The sequence below is a fragment of the Poecilia formosa genome, unplaced genomic scaffold (genome assembly GCF_000485575.1).
Source record: "Poecilia formosa unplaced genomic scaffold, Poecilia_formosa-5.1.2 Scaffold20, whole genome shotgun sequence".
Classification (NCBI taxonomy): Eukaryota; Metazoa; Chordata; class Actinopteri; order Cyprinodontiformes; family Poeciliidae; genus Poecilia; species Poecilia formosa.
In genome coordinates, this window is record NW_006799959.1 from 2932617 (window position 1) to 2951802 (window position 19186).

General features: G+C 40.0%; 1 protein-coding gene across 2 annotated transcripts in view; it reads right to left on the minus strand.

Moving 5' to 3' along the window:
- Positions 1-14728, minus strand: part of znrf3 (zinc and ring finger 3) — an 82847-nt gene extending 68119 nt beyond the window's left edge. Inside the window, exon 1 of one of the 2 annotated variants that reach the window (XM_007547454.2) lies at positions 13598-14728. In XM_007547454.2, the coding sequence (XP_007547516.1) occupies positions 13598-13828 (231 nt within the window). In that variant the 5' untranslated portion in view covers positions 13829-14728. The remainder of the gene's footprint in view (positions 1-13597) is intronic. The other variant, XM_007547453.2, reaches the window with a different exon arrangement.
- Positions 14729-19186: the final 4458 nt, after the last annotated feature.

The following is a 19186-nucleotide window of genomic DNA, read 5'->3' on the forward strand; positions in this document are numbered from 1 at the left end:
TGTCAGTATGAGCAAAAACTATGAAGATGTTTCATCAGTTTGGTTCAAAGACAAGGTTCAATTCTGTTTCACATATTAGATTCTAGAAAACTACACAACTCTAAAGTTAAAGCACCAGAGTTGGTGGTGCAAATATTTTCATACCAAAAGCAAAACTTCTACATGAGGCAGCTGCAGAGATTTTAAAAGGAAATTGAATAATTCTGTAATCAGCTGTTGTCAAGGCTACAGATATCATCTGCACCATTCCATTTTAAAACCAGCATAGACATTTGTTAATAATAAATGATGTTCATTCATCGTTAATCACCTGATGGGTTCTGACTCAACAGGAGTGGAAGATAAAATGTTCAATGTTAACAGAGAAAAAGGCGGCTTCAGAAGTGGAAATCCACTGCTGAGCTGGTTCTTGGGCTTTGGCTTTCGCATCCCTCCAATGGTACACCAAGAAGAAATCCAAAACCTCCCCAGAGACCAATGTTGTTTGTCCAGCCTTGTCTATGGAGTCAAGGCATGGGCCTTTCGCCAACAAGATTTGAACAAACTTGAGGTTTTTTCAAACGGATGAGACGTGCTTGTCTCTACAAGACCTGAAAGAGACAAACGCCATCAGAGAATGTGATGCCAACTAAAACCAGCTATTAAAGTACAAATCAAGGAACACACAGTGCAGTGGTTGGACCACATCTTCAGAATAAGCAATGACCAACTTCTCCAAAAGCTCTTGTAATGGCAAAGATCTGCACACTGCAGACCAAAACATGATCCACTTGGGAAAAAGCAACTTGAAGACGACCGAGGCGCCTCAGTCAAACTAAGACCAGTAAACATGAAGTGGACAATCCAAAACTCACAGTGTCTCATCTCTAATGAGTGGGTTTTGTGTTGAAGTTGTGTGGGAAAAAAAGATGAAAAAAAAAAAAAAAAAATCAGGACATCCCCCTGAAGAGCAACAATATGAGTCTTCCAATAAACAGCCATCACCTGGTTGTAATGAAGTGGGAATGCTACCTGGAAGAAATGGCCAATACCCACATTTAGAGCTTTGGACAATCAATATGTCTGTGTTTAAGGTGAAGGGTCAAGTTATTTGTGTTTTCTACAGCTTTATTTTAAAATTAAAATTCAATGTTTGTTCCTTTTTCGACACTCTAACTGATATTATAGTTTTTAGACTTTGCTTTATTCTACTGAGCTTTAGTCGTTTTAATTGACTGGAGTGGTAAATGCTTCCACCAGTAAATTGAAGCGTGGCAATGGCAACTTCTAAAATTTTGATAGTTTCTCTTGAAAAATGCTGAAAACTGAGCTAATGGCGACAACAATTCAACAAACGGTGAATACAGATACTAGAAATGCCTTTTTTATTCTTTCATATCTCTGGATGTTTACGTCCCTCCTACATTTTTGCCGAGGACAGCAGTAATGTTTTACAGTATTGCCTCAAAGAGAAATCCGTCTTTACACAGTCTCTGGCCTTGCATGATTTAATAGAGCCGGCTCTATTAAATCTGCATCCCACTCAGGTGTGCACTTTTATAGATAAGGCCAACGTCACAGAACCTCCATAGTCTTGAGAATAATTCACTGGGGTAAACTTAAGAGTTCGACACAAACGCATGCTGAATATCTCTCTGATTCTAGCTGTTAAAACCTCTTATGCATATAACATGCATCAAATAAATGTCTTCAATTCAAACTCTCAAATCATATAGATGTTTCACCAGACTTCACACCACACAATGTTGATGCCTACATTTGATTTTGTTTCATGATTTCAAACATAAACTCTACAGCAGACTGAAGTGTGATCTGTCCCATATGTGCAACTGATGGACATTTATGCACCTGGTGAACTGCACTATATCCTTCCCAAAGCGTTATTTTATTTAAATATCACAACCTGTGTCATTACGACACCAGCCAAATCATTCATATGGATCCATCTCCACTTGTTTTGAGGATTCAAGGTGCAACAGTAGCCGTGTTTCTTTACAAATGCATGCAAAACTTGGTTGATATCACACTAATGATGAAGAAACACAATTCTGCAAATGCTGTGTTTCCATTAAGAAACAAAATCACACGTGAATAAGTTTGGTCGCACAGTAAGTAATTTAAAAACATGCCGTGTCTTCATCATCCTACCACTTTCTGACATCATCTTCATCTTTTCTGTCAATAGTAACATCTGCTTATTGATCACATGACTCGTATGATCCGAAAAAAGTTTCTCCATTGCAGTTTGGCAAAATACACTAATTTCAATACACCTGACACCCACCTCATCCTACAGGTGGAATGAGGTAAATGTGAGGTTTTTTTTAAATTGTGTTTCCATTAAGATAATTTATTTTTGGAATTCCAATTTGCACAATTATATGGTCCATTGAAACACAACTAGTTACAGGTTCCTTCAGGAAATGACAAAGAGGACCTGAAGATGTCCAAATGCTGTCTTCAGAAGAAGCTAAATTAAAAGTAAACTCAAATAGCACAGGCTTTATAAACAATAATTTAAGCAATTATGGCTCCAGCAATTAAAAGATTAAAATGTGTCATCTAAGCTCAAAGGTTAGCTTAGGTTAAAACTGTAAACAAATAAATATCCCTAGAAGTAAACCAAAGGCTAACTTTAGGAAAGAAACCATTTCTTCTGGATAAATCTAGTCTGAACATATATTTTGTGAAGGATAAAATGTTCCTTCCAAGAGTATACGGTGAGGCCACTGTCCAAATGTCAGCGCCACATACCCAGAGATGTTTACTTCGACATGCCTGCGGGATGCATGTCACCCCGGGGTGACAGTTGGACTTTGGCACATGCCTGTGGGATGCAGACAGCATAGCGACAGCTCTGAACTGGTTCATCTTTTTCTGTTATTCCCGTCATCTCAAAACCCATTTCTACTTTCTCTCAAAACAGCATTCTGAGAAGTTACATTCCCTGACATGTCAAGGGACAACTTGTCATTAGAGAGCCAAGTGTGTTTGGACAAACTGTCCATGGAATCACCCCAGAATAACTTGGCCTCTTCAAAAACAGCCAAGAATGAAAAGTGCTGCTGCTACAGAGACATGCGACAGAGGAATGGACCTGGATAAATGCGAGGTGCGTCAGTAGAGCGATACAAATGATGAAGTGCACCCTATATCCACAAAAATATGATCACTCCTTCCTGTTGTCACTCAACTCAGTGACCTGCTGTAATGGGCAATAAAGTAATATGAACAGATGGAGTGCAAGGACAAAGAAATGGCCACAGCTGGACAGGAGTTATTGTCCTGACCTTTTCCTGAGGATTTAGAAGGTGGAAATGGATTATGCTATGATTAAGTACAAAAAGGCAATGCATTAGACGGAAAATGTCAAATTGATTAGGCAAACTGATCAAAGTCTAGAGAAAAGTCAAAATGTTCTTTTGGGAGCATCGATTACTTCAGTGATCTTCTTTTAGCTTTATCAGCATCTCAAAATGTTTTGCATGATACACATGGCTGGTAAGTATGGATAAGAAGTTCTATGAAAAGAATTCTGTAAATATTTAGAATCAATGCTTATGATTCTGTGGACAGCTTTACACAAAACTGTGCATTACATTTGGACCGACTTTCTTTTTTGCCATGTGGATTTTACATGTTGGTCTTTTCATCCTTTTGGAGTTTTATAATTTTGCATTTTTAATCATTTTAATGAGTTAGAAAAATCAAATTGTCAGGTTTTTCCAATTCCAATAGTTTTATAGTTTATTGTAAGGAGATGCAGTTACTAGGAGGTGAACTCTTTGTTTGATCAGGGTTCAAATATGGCAAATATAATAAAATGAGGTTGATGATGTTTGTGACGATGTATTACAACATAAAGAAAATTTCTACTTAATAAAAAGTACTAGAAATTTCAGTAGACAGGTACATTTCTAACAAGTACAAAGCTGAAGTTTTTTATAACTTTAGTTATTCAGGAATTACATTTGCAAATGGCAGCAGCTATAATTGAGAAAATCAATTCTTTGACTGATTTTCTGATTTGTGTTCCGTCTCCTCACTTTAAAATAAAAACGACCAGTTGGACGATCCTGCGACTGCCGACAAGCGCTACAGTCTCACTGTGCTGGAAAAAGGGGGTCTCTCCATCTCTTCAACTAGCAACAAAAGCTTTATGCTGCAAGCTTTGGCTTCCAAATTCATACAGGAACTTCAAATGAAAGACGGCACAGGTGTTTACTGCCAGTTAAACATCAAAAAGGAAGCAAAATCACCAAACTGGGATCAGAAAAACAAGCACAAAGATATGCAAATAGCTAATAGCAGATTATAGCTGTGCGCTCTGAAAGCAAAACTGTGTCCGGTATGAAGCACCTTTTTGTGCCATCATGGAAGCCAACTACGAGTTATCAGCCTGCTGGAGGCGGTTTACAAAGATCTGTGGTCACGCTTAGCTTAGCACACATTACAGGGGAAGTAGATGTGCACATTTTATCAAACACAAACAGAAGCTCTATATAAACATTACAGAGACACTATGCTGTTCCAGCCGATGTGTACTTTGGAAACGTCCACTAGAATCAAAGTTTTCTGTCACAATGCAAACCTGTAGCAGTAGAGCGATATGTTCAGCTATCTGACTTTAAGCCTGAAAACACTCGATGGGTATGTCTTCTTGCACATAAGCAACATCTCCACCTTTATTTGTATGGGAGCGGATTTAGCTCGAAGGCCTGCAATTACATCATCATTCAGTTTTGCAGCTCCGCATATCAACGCTGGCATTAGTCATAGAGGCCTTTGAAGAGTTTGGCCCAGCCTTCGCTCCTTTTTCTCTCACTCTCTCTTTCCTCGCTCTGCTTCTCTCCCGCTCCCCCCCTTTGGTTCTGCCTTTGATGTTAGCACGCGGAACTGTGCCGAGCACCGTGGCCTCCCAGGACTCCCCGCCTCGACTGATACTATCTGCTCAGGCAGCGCATTCATGTGGTTTACACCAGCGGCAAGACTCCCGGCAAGCTATTCACCCAGCCACACAGGCCCCTCCCTGTTCAGGGTCCAGGAGTCGGAGCGAGCGGTGGAGGCGGCGGCATGGCCAGGGCCGCTGACAGAGAGAGGGGAAGGAAAGTAGAGTTCTGATACTTTTCCTATGCTGTACCACCAGTCCAGAAACAGCAGAAAGAGAACATATTTGCCTTTTTTAAAATAGTTTTCAGGAAAGACAAACCCTATAAATTTTTTTTTTTTAAAGTCATGTGTCCCCCGTGTTTTGAGAGGTACCCCTGATACAGGAACAATATAAAAGACATTTTTTATATTGAAAATCTAGGCCGCTTTCTTATTGCCAGAGCCGCGATAGATGCAGCGATATCGTTACTCAGGAGACTTGCGGCGCAGCGCTCTGCAGGAAAAATAAGCATGCAGAGATAACCCAGCTTGTTCTCATCTGACCAAGCAGGTCCAATCCATCACGCCTCTGGCCTCATTATGTTACTGCTTTAGCACTTTGTGAAAATACTCATACCCAAGTTTTCTCACATTTCACACAAAACATTTTCATAGGTTCTTATTTGACAAACCACATCAAATTAGTGGATAATAGTGAAATGAATATGAATGGCTTAAGTTTATTTTATATACAAATGAAAGATTTGCATCTTTCTATGCAGCCACCAAGAGTCAATACTTTGTTTCCAGTTTTATCCAGTCTTACTTCTATAACAGAAGTCAGGCAGATTGGACGGAGAACATCTGCAACCATCAATTTTCAAGTTTTGTCAGAGTTGACAATTGGATTTATAGCTGAACTTTGACTGGACCATTCTAAACATATAAATATGCTTCATAGATCCATTGAAGCTCTGTTTTTCCTCCTGCGTAAAGTTAAACTTCATTTCAGTTTCATAGTTTTCTTCCAACCTTTAACAGTTTTTCTTCAACCCCTTTCCTGCATTTCCTACAGTCCAACTCCCCATGATTCCCTTCACCATGGAGCTGCAAACACAATGTTTCATGTTGGGGAGAACGTCTTCAAAGTGATGTTTACCTTTACTTAACCGCCACATGTGGCGTTTTGCATGTCCCTTACTGGTTTCTGCTGCATGGTTGCTGTGTCTCTATATGGCTTCTAGCAAACTTCAACTAGTGACTTTCTTTCAACATACGTCGCCTTCTTGGCATTCTTCCATAGGTTTATAGAGTACACAACTAACAGTTTTCTCCTGCAACTCCTCCAGAGTTACCTTAAGCCTCCTGGCTGTTTCTTTATTGGCCCATCAGTCATTTTTGATGGGCCCCACGTCTGTGCAATAGTCTTCTCATTTTCGGATGATGGATGGAACATTGGTTTGTAAGATGTTCACAGAGTGGAAAGCAGACTATACTTAGTAATTACATGAGTGAAGGCAATTTGACTTTTCTAAGCGTAAAAAGGGGGATCAACATGAATGCAAACTAAAAAGCACACCTTGTAAGCAAAAAAATTAACATGAAAACCTTAAGAGTTCAAGGAGTATGAAAACTTTTGGAAAGCACTGTGCCCACAGGTGGACACACATAAGGAGAAGGTAGAAGGGGGTCTGGGATGTGAGAAGACATTAGCATTTTGGGCCAGAAGCATTCACCTGAAATCAACTGGAATGCTGTTAATGACCTCTGCAACAGCTGCAAAGGAATGCATTTACAAAAAGATGAAAGAAAAAACCGTCTCTGATGCCTTTGATAAAAAAGAATCACGCACAACCAGTCGCAACAGGAAACTAAAGTGATATTCTTCACAAAAACCTGTATATTAAAACAGCATTAACATCAACATTGTGGATGGGCTTGCACATTATGCAATGATGCACACAAAAGACAGAACTTTGAACCCAGTGTTCCTGGAGTTGGGTAAGTAAGGAAGATCTCTGATAAGTCGAGCTCTCCTTTATAAAAACAAAGATCAGAGAGACGACTGACTGCTAAAAATAAGCAGAACAAGGAACATTTAAGCAGGAAACCTGCCCTTCTGTCCACCTACCTTTCTAGTCCATTGACATAAAAAAGTTCAACAAAGGAGGCAGTTGGCATTGTGGCCTTTCACAGTTAGTCAGCACATTCCTAACCAACAACAAAAGGATGCCTCTGCCTGGATGAGCTACTACAAGCATTGTCATTTTATAACCCTCGACCCCTTAGCCTTTGTTCTGCGGACCCCATGTGTCAGTGGATAAAAATGTGGGATGTCAGGATGGACTGTGCCTTTCAGCACCGTTTCATAAAACGAAGGGAAGGCACACCATGTGTTGCGCAAAAAAACAAAATCCCACTCAGGACTCCGGTCAGTCAGCGAGTTTTCAAAGCCGCCTGAGATAAAACAGAAGACTGAGAGATAAAACAGTTCTCCACCCGCCTGGATGCTTTTCCCAAGCATCGTTCCCAAGAAAAATGTGTAACCTCTGGGCAAACTGGCTAATGCTTCCTAATCAGAAAAGCGTCGAGGGACAAAACAAGACACTCAGACATACAAACTTGGACACATAATCAATGTTGGATCAGGAGGGGAGCGACACAAGGGAGCAGCTGTCCCCTGAGAGGAGAGAAAGCTGGTCGGACAACATCAAAGCTCAGCCAGTCAGTCCGTTGCTGCTGGGGCCACCAGTACCAACACGCACTGGTTTTAGGTAGATCTGTCCTTAGACAGGGAGAGAGTGAGGCTCAGAGGCACAGGTGTAGAAGTCAAGATCAAAAGAGCCAGAGGTAGGAGAGGAAAATGAGTTTGGAAAACAGAAATATAACGTTTGAGAAAGATTAGAAAAGCGTAGATTCACCAGTAAACAGAGAAAACAATGAAATGCCAACCCACTGCCTCTCAGCTGGTTAAAATAAAAATTTTCATTTTTTTTCCCTCACTTGAAAATAAACCAAATTGTTAGTGGAGACAATGAGATCATTGATGTTTGTAGCAACTCCTATCAACAATGATGGACACTGCTGTACTCTTCCCATTATGTAGTGAATATTTGATGTCTTTTTAGCACATTTTATTATTTTTTACTTTTAACACTTTGTCTCTTTTTCATATTCACATACTTGCTGTAACATTAATTGTTCCACACTCAAGCTCCTCAAAAGTGCTGTAATTATTTCTCATTACATAATGCTATCCAAGTAAATAAATGACAATTTCGAAGATTCATGTTTGGCGTTAACTTCCGATTTATTCCCCACTTACATTGTTGTCATTTTCAATAAACTTAGAAAGTTGTTGGAAAAAGTTTAGCTACTTATGAAAAAAAGAAGAATTATTCTTGTAGCAAACAACTTGGTGACTCATGAGTGAGCACCTGTTACGCACACAAATCCCTCTGTGTGACGATCTGTTATTGAAAATGTTCTAGTAAGCCAATCCCGTAGCTTCATACTTAATATTAAACAGTCATACCATAAGCATAAGCAGTTTTAGATTATGCCACGTTGTTTGTGCACCCAGTTTGTGTCGTTACTGTGCAGAACCTGCTGCTGGCAGGGAGTGAAATCAGGGGTGGGTTTGCAGACAAAGCAAAGAAGAGCAGAGGAATTAGCCCACACCTTAGTGCATTGTCTACCTCTCATTGAGACAACTCAAGCTAAACTATCAGTATACGTCTTTTATATACACAAAGAAGTTTATTAAATAAGTGTAGCAGTCTGGTAGTGCCCTGACAGTCACTACAAACCAAAATATCTTAACTGGAAAATGCATTTTAACTTATTTTGCCTTCAGACAAGTAAAGTTTCAAAAAGAAACTCTTCAATTGTGAAGTGAATGTGCAAACAGCTACTAGCTTAAAACTTTGGCAGCAAATGCTCCAGATAATTCCTTAAAAAAATTCACTGTGCTGAAGTACACAATTTCTTCAACCAAAAATTAAATAAGCATTTCCTGTTGTCATTGCTGAAGTAACATGAAATGATATAAGAGGAGTCGATGGGAACATCTGCCAGTAAAACAGCCTCCATATACAGGCTCCCAAAGGACTCAATTTAGTTTGAGAGACTACTTAGCCTTAGCTGATTGGTTTGTAAACATTACTTGAAATCATCCACTTGCAGTCTAGGACGCGTAACAGTTTTTGGCTCCATTTTAAATACCACACTGGGGGCGAGACAGTGTGTAGGAAAGGGCAGGATGGGGGGTGAGGGGGGTGTTAAGCAAGAGAAAGAGAAAAACAGTTTAGTCTGTTCTATTCCAAAAAGAGGAGAAACGCAGCCTCAAATTACTTTGGCTGAGACATGAAAGTGAAGCAGGGTGGCGGTTAAGAGACGATAGCACTTAAAATACAGCTGCAACCACCAAGCCAATAACTGGAAAAAAGTAGGGAGCGTCGCTTTCAACCTTTCAAAACCAGCGTTTGTGTACTCTGCTACTGTTGCTTTGGCGTTGGGAGTGGCCCCGGACCGGGGCACCTACTGTCTGGGCCCGGGCCCCATTATAGCCTCTTGGGGTTTCCAGGCTGCGGTGAGAACGCGCGCTGGATGCCTTAAACCACTAAAGCTCTCATTATAGTCTAAATGCAGCGCGACACAAGCCCTGCCAACTGCAAGGTAGGAGCTCCAGTATTCCAGCGCATCGTTGTCTCAATTGAAAACCACCACTTTCCCCCCTGAACATTTAGTCAGTGGGAAACAAAAGGCTGCAGGCTCTTTAGATGCTTCAGGAGATCAAGTTCAAAGGTCAAACCGCTCGTGGAAGTTGAGAAAACTAGCCAGATCTTTTGTTTTTTCTTTTTTTTTGAAGCAGGATTCAAGGGATGCTCTGTCCTCTCAGAGAGGAAGTCAGGAAAAAGCCACATTATTCCCTCTGGTTCTGGCCGACGATGCTATGAGTTCCATCTGGAGCTCTGCGTGCCCCTGCCACGTCCCGGCTTCTTCAGTCGCACGCCGACAAGTACGGCTCCGCTGGAAATCAGAGGCAGATGTGAGCTCGTGCATCTCCAGGTCGCCCGGCGACAGGCAGAGCGGCGCAGCGATGAAGAGCGCAGAAATGATGAGCGGCAGATGGCCCTTCGCTGCGAAGCGGTACGGATCAGGAGAGCTGTCAGCAGCAAGGAGGATTAAAACAGTGAGAAACGTCCGTCCTGGGCACTAGGGCTGAAACGATTAATCAGATCAATCACGAATATTAAAATAATCGTCACATAATTTAGTAATCGATTCATCGTTAACTGGATTATACAAACTCAACAGAAGGTCATTTGATGCAAAGCAACACAGAGCAGAAATTGAGCCACAACTATATAAAATATATACACACATTTTGCATTCAAGCTGAAAAACACTTTTGTCTGTAAATATTTTACCCAGAACTCCTCAAGTGGCATGGTTTTAACTTAACCCAAATCAAACTCACCAAATCAATCAGGTTCAGGTTATAAAACAATATTTCAAGTTTGGAACATCTCAGGGAGTCAGTCAGTCATCTGGGAACAGAGAAATGATGAGACAACTCCAAATCATCACATGGCCATTCATCTAAAACGAGCTTTAAACACAATGAAGCAATCAAAAGAAGCAGCAGAGATCCACATCTGAGGAGGGAGAAACCACTGACAGAACAGCAATTAGTCCTGCACACCTCAAATCTGGCTCCAACCACGCACAGTGTGTAACACGGTAGTGGCAGCATCATGAATGCATCATTTTCTGCAGCGAGTTGATAGGAGCTGGAGGAAGCTAGCTAAAGAAGAGCTGGGACAGGACAACTTTAACCATACAGCAGAGCTACAATGACCAAAACACGTTACTGTGTTTAAACAACCTAGTCAAAGCCTTGACCCAAGTGTAAAAGAGAGCAAGAAAAATGATGTTCAGGGACTTTCCATTTGATTTTAATTTATTCAAGAAGTTTTTAAATATGGAAAGCTGGTAACCCAAGACTTACATTGGCTACTGCAGTGAAAGATGTTCCTACAAAGTTTTGATTCAAGGTTGCTGAACACAAATACACGCCTACGATTTTTACTTGATAAAAATTGAGAAAAGCATGCATCATTTTCCCTCCGCTTCAAAATCAATCACTGCTTTGTGTTTGTCTCTCTCATAAAATCCCAATAAGAAACACTGAAGTCTGTGACAGTAATGTGAGAAATGCAAATCAAGATCAAGTGTAATGAATGGATATATTTGGAAAGCAGAGCATTAGAAGCTGAATAGACTTTAGTGGATCAAATGAACAAACATCCAGTTTCCTAAATTAAAGCTTCTCCATTTAATTGCTCTTGACACAAAACTGCTGCTTCTCCATTTCCCAAGACACTAAAAGAGCTATAACGCCGTTTTTTTTTCTTCAAAAGGAGACGACATACATACACAACTATCTATATTTAGAAATGTTCCGTGTTTTTGAGAGAAAAAAAAAAAAAAAAAAAAAAATAAAAAAATCAAAGCTCAGTCAAAGTTGCCATTCAGCTCCTGTTGCTACGCAGACACTGACACTTTAAAATGATTTATAGAGCTGAGCTGTGGCAACGTGGGGACTGGCTGGAGGAGCCTGGGGTTTTGGCAACCGGGCCAAATCTACATCATCGTGCTCCCCAACCCCGACCCTCTGAAAGAGAGCAAAAGCAAATTAACTTAATTTATTATTTTTGGCCCCAGCGGCGTGTGCCACTTTTCGCACTCTTCAGGCAGAGCCGAGGCTGTGTTAACTTCAGGGAATTCGAAAAGGAGAGTTGGGAGAGTACATGTGGTGATTGTGGTTGGATCTTTACTCAGGAACAGAGCCAACACAGCCCTCTGCCCGCCCCCCACTCCGTCTGCAGTCCATTAGAACCCATACCTGCTCAGGGTTCTGATCAAGCAGCAAAAAAAGACCAAAATACTCCACAAACCCAATGTTGTGGTTCCGAGGGGTCACACTTGATAACTGAATACTACCTAAATATTTGGTTTAACATAATTTCACTTCTTAAAACATCACAAGGATTTCCAGAAACTTTACAGGAATGTTGTAACGCTATAGAACGTGATACCCTTTAAAAATTATGTTCTCCAGATTGTCATTTATTGCCAGTTCCGACTCAGAAACCTAAAAGGGGGAATATATATATATATATATATATATATATATATATTTGGCAGAATAGAAGGTACAAGAAATTTAAGACAGTTGCTCTGCGTTGGACGGGCCGCCGCTCATTACAGCCCAAGCTGTCTCCAAGTGGTCAGCAGCTATGTTTGTAAAGAAAGGAAACCTAAATAGATGCGGGTTCTGATGTAAAGCTGAGGTCCGGCATAGCTGTGCGGTTACGCAGTGGCGCCGAGTGACCATCACTATCCCTACCTCTGTTCACCACATATCGGCTTTCTCCTAACGTCAAAGGCTCTTTGGAGAAAAACAAAACTGTAGGGACGCATTTAGAAGATGCTGAGTTGTACAAACAATGTAGATGAGCAAAGAGGAGGAGGACAAATGTGTCATGGTGGACACTTTGCAGCAATGCAACAATGCAGCATCCCTCAAATGATGCAAAGTCAAATGCATGTTTAGCTTCTAATTCTGCAGCTTCCCTGCAACAAATCACTGGTAGCCGAGTTTCATCTCCAGAAAACTGACCCTAAACTAAAAGAGAACTTGTGTCTATAATTTTGTAAGTGCAGATCAACTTTACTGCAGTTTTGGTTTTAAAGGCAACTAAATATATGCATTACCCAGAAGAGGCTTGGAAATATGAAGGGGAAGAGGAAAAAAGAATTTGAAGGAGCTGTGCACCTCAGGATTCTATCAAGTTTAAGGTCATTAAAAGCCCTGGCACTGCACAAGAAGAGAACTCTGTGCTGCCCTGTAGTCGGTGGCCAAGCAGATTAGGAAAGAATTAGCCCATAAAACTTCAAATAAACACCTTGAAGCGAGGAAAAGCTCCATATTTCCCCCCGACTCCCCCGATCCGAACACTTGCAGCTCCGGCCAAGTGCACTTGACGCGTTTAGGGTCCAGGAAATAAAATATTACATATTTGTATGAAAGTTACTTTTTTTAAATGCAACAACAGCTAAAAAAGAAAAAAAAAAAGTTTAATGTGGGCGAATAAAGCCTTTATATGTGGCAAAGTACAAATTAATGTTTATGTTTGGAACTTGGTAGCGATCATGTGTGCAAAACAATTTTACGCGGAAATTTGCATTAGAACGTGATCCAAAAAAAGTCAAACATGCGCATAAATACACGCGTAGTGTTGCTGCTATTGCGAAACACGTACACACACACACACACACACGAAAACCTGCTTGGTGAAAGTTTACGAACTTTTCACAGCGCTCTGCGATGCGTTACCAAAAAAAAAACTCCCCCTACTATTTCAGCGCAAATGACTGAAAAGTGCGCACCAGTTATCAAACAAAATAACTTGCAAGAGCATGTTTTCCCTGTGAATGAATTCCACAAGATAGGAGCCATCTTGTGACCGCATATGCTTGAAGGCTTTAGTACCATCCTCTCTCTCTCTCACACACACACACACACGCGCGCACGACATATCTTGTCAGCTCCCCCACAGCCACTGTGGAAAAAAGTTTTATAGAGGGCAGCTTGGTGAAACTGCAGCCCGATTCTGGTGTCGCCCGGTTCTGCGGAGCAGCTTAGAATAAAAACACGTACTTGAACGATCTCCCCCTCCGCGCTGATAGTGGCTCCAGCTTCGGAGAACCGTCCCTGCAAGCCAGTCGTGTAGGTAGTATAATCCCCATTGGGACTGGACTCGAACAGCACCACTTCCACAAAGGCTGTATCCTTGGCGAGAACGGCGCCCAGAGAAGCGGCCAGCAGCCAGATCACCGGGACCACCGAGTCGGGCACCCGAGCCGAGCCTCTCCTTAGGAAAATCATCATCTTGCCGGCTTGATCTGCGCCGATCGGGACATAATTTCACACGGATTAATTAATCGGGTGAAGGTAATTGGAATCAGGTGTAGTCGCTGCGGGCAATGCCTCCAAAAAAAAAAGAAAAAAAGAAAAAAAAGGGAGTCGGGATTGTGCAATAAAAGCTGAGCCCCTGCGCCGAAGCGTGTTTATTTCACCACTGCGAGCCTTGTCAATTACATTGCCTCAACGCTGCCTCGCTTTCTCCCTCCCTCTTTCTTTCTCACCCTCCTCCTCCTCCTCCTCTACAAAGCGGATCTCCTTTGATCTCCAAACACGTGATTTTTTCTTTTTTTCTTTTTTAGTTCCCCCCACCCCTCCTCACTCCCAAAAGGGCTTTATCCCCACCCACCAGTCTTTCTGACCCTCTCCTTTGCACTCCCCACTCTGAAGTGCCAGCACTCAGTTAAGGAGGCACCGCGGACTTTCTGTTCGTCCTGAAAGGAGGCCTTTATTGTTTGAGGGAACTTCAAGTTACACGGTAACTTTTGAGTTAATTGAGTTCCCCCAGTTGGACGTGAAGTAGATCCCGCGTGTTCGACCCCACGTCTCGGTCCCTGGCGTTCACGCGCTGCTCTCTCCCGCAGTTTCACGTGCTCGCCATCCGCGGCGCCACCTTAAAACAAACACTACCCTCCTCAGGACGTTTCATGATTTACCCGGGCTAATTTTTTTGATCACATTCATGTTTGCTCAGCAACTGACTATGAAATTTGTACTTGTTGGAAAAAATTATGCGATTAATAAAATTACAATGGATTTTATAATTTGTTTAACGGCACAAATTGGAGGATGAACCATGACCAATTTAAACCCATTAGGTAAATTTTGTGACAACAAGTTTAGAACTGTTTATCCAAACATTTTAGACATGTAAATAATAATAATAAAAAACATTTTAAATGTTTCTGTCAACAAGTAGTTACAAATTTCAAAAAGTGTTTTTTTGGATTTTATTTCTGTCTTTTGGAATGGGTGAAAATGTTATAGGAAATTTAAAAAAGCGTACCTTAAGATTTTTTTGCCACTTACAATGGCTAAAGTCCAAAAATAATGTTTCATATCTGTTGGAGAGGACATTTTGACTCAACATTTTCAAGGAAGTTTCTGATGTTTACACATCAGATGTGTAGTTGGCGTGCTCCTGACTGTTGAAGTGAGAGTGAAAACAAGGGTAAAAGTGAAAGAACTGTCTGAGCCTTTCAGAAAAATCATTGCAGCAGCTTATGAGTCAGATAACAGTTTAAAAAGGTCTGAAAATAATTTGAATTCAGCCATTCCTGTGTGCAGAAAACATTTTACTAATGGAGGACGTTCAAAGCAACTGAACGTGTCTATTTTCAGGAAAACTTAAACAAGTAGTTTTTCAAAACAAAGGTCTTGTTCTCAAAGAAAAACACAAAGGCTATGCACACCTGGCAGATATATCTTGTTTAATGAGTTAAATTAAGGTTAAGATTTGTTTTTTTTTTGTGCAATCCATTAATCCTAAAATAGCATTAAAAACTTCTCTCTAGTAATTCTATTTCCACAAACTCAACAAAGGTTTTATAACCTTTGTTATCGTGACACAACCCAATCCATGTTTTAGCCATCTGATTGTGAATTAGATATGATTAAATGTGTAGGCCTTGTAATATCTTGAGCTAAAAAGCCTGAAATTGTGAAACAATCTGTGTGGATTGCAGGTACAATCCATGATAAAAATGCCACCCTGGTTGGAGAGCCATGTTGCTATAAGACAAAAAACTACCCAGGCGGACTTTTTTTTTCCTTCTTTGGATGTTTTTAGTATTTCATCAGCTAAATTAATGGCACTTAATTTGTTTGAACTTCTAATTGATTCCAATTTTAACAAAGCAGCTAGACAAGTCTGAAAGCCAGACCAAAGATAAATTCAGATTTTTGTTTAAAGGTGAAATCACATCCATCTGGAGAAAGTCGCTGGATCGAAAATTGGCTGCAGGTGTAGGATTAGTCCAATGTCTTACAAAAAGTGAGTTAACTTTCTAGTTTAAAAACATAGCAATCATCGTGCACTTTCTTTTTTTCTGCATAATCAGGTTCTGTTATTTGCTACTGAAGATAAAGCCTCCATTGTGTGGCTTCTATTATGAATAGTTCCTGCTGAGCATCTCCTGCCTGGTGCCTTTTTTATGCTGTCTGTGAGACTTCATTATGTCTGGAAATAAGTGCATTGTTTTTCTAATGGCCACAGAGAGCAATTGAACTGTGAAAGTGGTGATGATTCTCCACATGTACTGTCTTTTCAGTTAACATACATGTTTTTTGCATTGATTAAAGAATAATAACGCATAAAGCTGGTGAACTGGAAAAAAACTTCAAAACAAATGAGGTCTTTACAATGATTTATGTTCAAAAGGAAAACGCAGAAAACAAGGTTTCATCTTGCTGTCAGCTGTGTGGCAGTGTGATTATGAAAACCAACTGTTGGGACTTTTTAGGTCAGGAATGCTGCCGCCCCTGGAAGATAGCTGGTCAACATGTGTTTGGACTCAAGAAAAGAATGAAAGAAAAAAGGAGAAAAACAGTTCAAAGCCAGAATTCGAGAAGTTCTTCAACGCCTTCAGAATAATTTAGAAATTGCATCAGACGTCACTTGGTTTTATGAATCCTGATCCACACCACATGTCACAGAGCTGCTTTGTGGCACTCTTCTGTCACAAACACCCCCCAACACACACACACACACACACTTAAGAAATGCACACAGGCTGTGACCACAAATGAATAAATACATAACCAATGAGGTTCTGAAAGCAGAACATTTGACGATTCATTGATGCAAATGAATTAGATTGACATTCTCAGCTGATTGATGTGCCACACCCTGCATCAGGTCAAGTTTCTGATCCAATTGCTCACATCTGAGCAGGAAATTCTTTGTAGCAAGTTCGCCCTCTGCTGGTTGCTGCAATTTCGCAAATTAGTGCAACTTTATTACATTTTGACTTCCAAGATTATTTAAAGTGGAGACCTTTAGTGAGTATTTGAATTATTGAATTGTTGAAATCTTGAATTAAGAGCAGCTGTGGGTCTCCACATCATGTCTAAACTCAGATTAGCCTGAAATAATTAGCTACTGATTCAGGCTGACAGGACCTGATGATGGAGAATGGTTGACTGCAGAACATTATTGTGTAGATTCATCCAAAATGCAGAAGTCTGTAAGGTGAAGCTGGAAATTTATAACACGTCTGTGTTGTGAATTGTTTGTGCTGTTTGAAAACAAATCAAACCAGTGGGTGGAGGTTTGCATAGTATTTGCACTGAGGTAAATTCAGAAAAGAGATGGTCAGAAAATGCTATTAATACTGGAAAAAAAAGTCAGTTGTGTACGACTAGGCTCTAGTTTATCACATAAAATCCGAGGGAGACATTTTAAAGTTTTCAGTTGTAATTTGACCAACAGTGGAAAAGTTTAACATTTTGTGTTTGGCTGCCTGTTGGACTTTGTGTAGTCCTTTCAGATGTTCTCTTCTCATTGGTATAAATAGTAAATAGGGAATTTATTTAAATGTAAAGTCAACAAAAGCTCACAAGTTTCTAATAATAAACCCAGTGAGAGCATTTGAACATGTCCTTCAAGCAGCCTCAGTAAATCGCCCCTTTGTTGCCTGAACAGCGCTGACGTTTGTGTTTTAATGAAGAATAGAGACGATGAGGTGGCCGGGTGTTCCAACATTCATCGTTCCCAGAAGATCACGACGGCACATTATTACATAAAGCAATTAGGGGCCTCCCTAATGCCCGATTATTGGAGATGCTTTCCTCATAACGACACTGGATGAGGACAACCATTGACTCCAGCCAGCACAGTACGTTTGCATGGTTGCAATGATGTCAGCGGACCAACCGCAGTGGGAAATTCTCCTGCAGTGATCTACAGCAAATTATATGTTTAGAGGGCAGAGGGTGGAGAAATACCAGCATACAGGAAGGGATGAGGAGGAGTCATTTCATAGTAACAACGGTACAGAATTCACCACAGCAAACAAGCTTTTATAAGGATGGAGACTTATTATAAATACCATAAAAATAAATATTCATCTGATGACATTTTGAAAATCATGACAAAGTGGAAGCTTTAGGAAAAATAATTAACCGTCAGTCATGTTTTGAACTGTGGATGGAAGCTGGAATACCAAGAGAGAAACATACATGCACTGGGAAAATATTCAAACTCCATGCAGAAAGACTGCAGGCTGGGATTCAAACCCACAACCTTCTTACTGCAAGGCAACAGTTCCACCAACTGTGACACCATGTAGCCCCTATCTGGACCTGGAACTAAAATAAATGGATTAATATTTTTCTCATTAAAAAAAATGTTTTTTAGTTCTATTTATGTGTTATTTTTTGCTTAAGATACTGAATAATAAACATATTCAATTCAGTTTTATATTTTTCCCTTATATTTTCATATATGTCATAGTTATTGGCTTTTATCTATCCTCATTATTTTTTTATATTTTATAGTTTTGTTTACTTATATAAATAGCCTTTTTATTTTATGCAGTTTTGCAGCATTATTTAAATGAAGCAGATTTGTTTTAGCAGATTTTAATATTTTTTGTACATTAGCTGTTTTCCATTTATGTATTTATTTAGTTCTAATTTTTTTTGAAAACCTTTTAATAAAATCATTGTAATTTTTGCAACACTATTGTTGTTCCGTACCGGATGTGGTTATTATACATATGCACCATATGTAAGTGATACATATGGAATCAGTTACAGTTTACTACTTGTTGGAGTAAAACATATCAGTCATTTTACATTTGAGTCGTTTCAAGATGAGAAATAGTTAAGAAATGAGGGACATAAAGATCTCCACCAGGCGCCAACGTTACTCTCCTGTTTTCACTGATTGGACTGTTACAGTGTTAAACTGAGGCTATTTCTTCACATACCAATGTAGTGAAACAACAGCTACTGATCTTATTGAATCTAAAGCTTATGCTAAATTTGACCTGCTTATCAAATCACATCAGATAGGCAGTTACCAAATTTCAGATTTTGTTTTCTATTTAGGCACATCACATTCATTAAGCAAAATCTTTACACTGCAACCAAATAAATGTGAAAATGGCTCATTACTGTGACATTTCAAGCTTCCAAATATCTGTTTAAAACTGGATAATGGCTGATCAATGGAGTGGTTTATGGGCTAAAACTAATAATGTAAAATTAATTCATGCATTAGAAAGTTCAAAGTAAAAAAAAAAAAAACACACACAAAAAAACAGTCTTCACTTTGAGTTTCCTGGATGATAAAAGTGCTTTTGTGTTCACAGCCAAACCAGG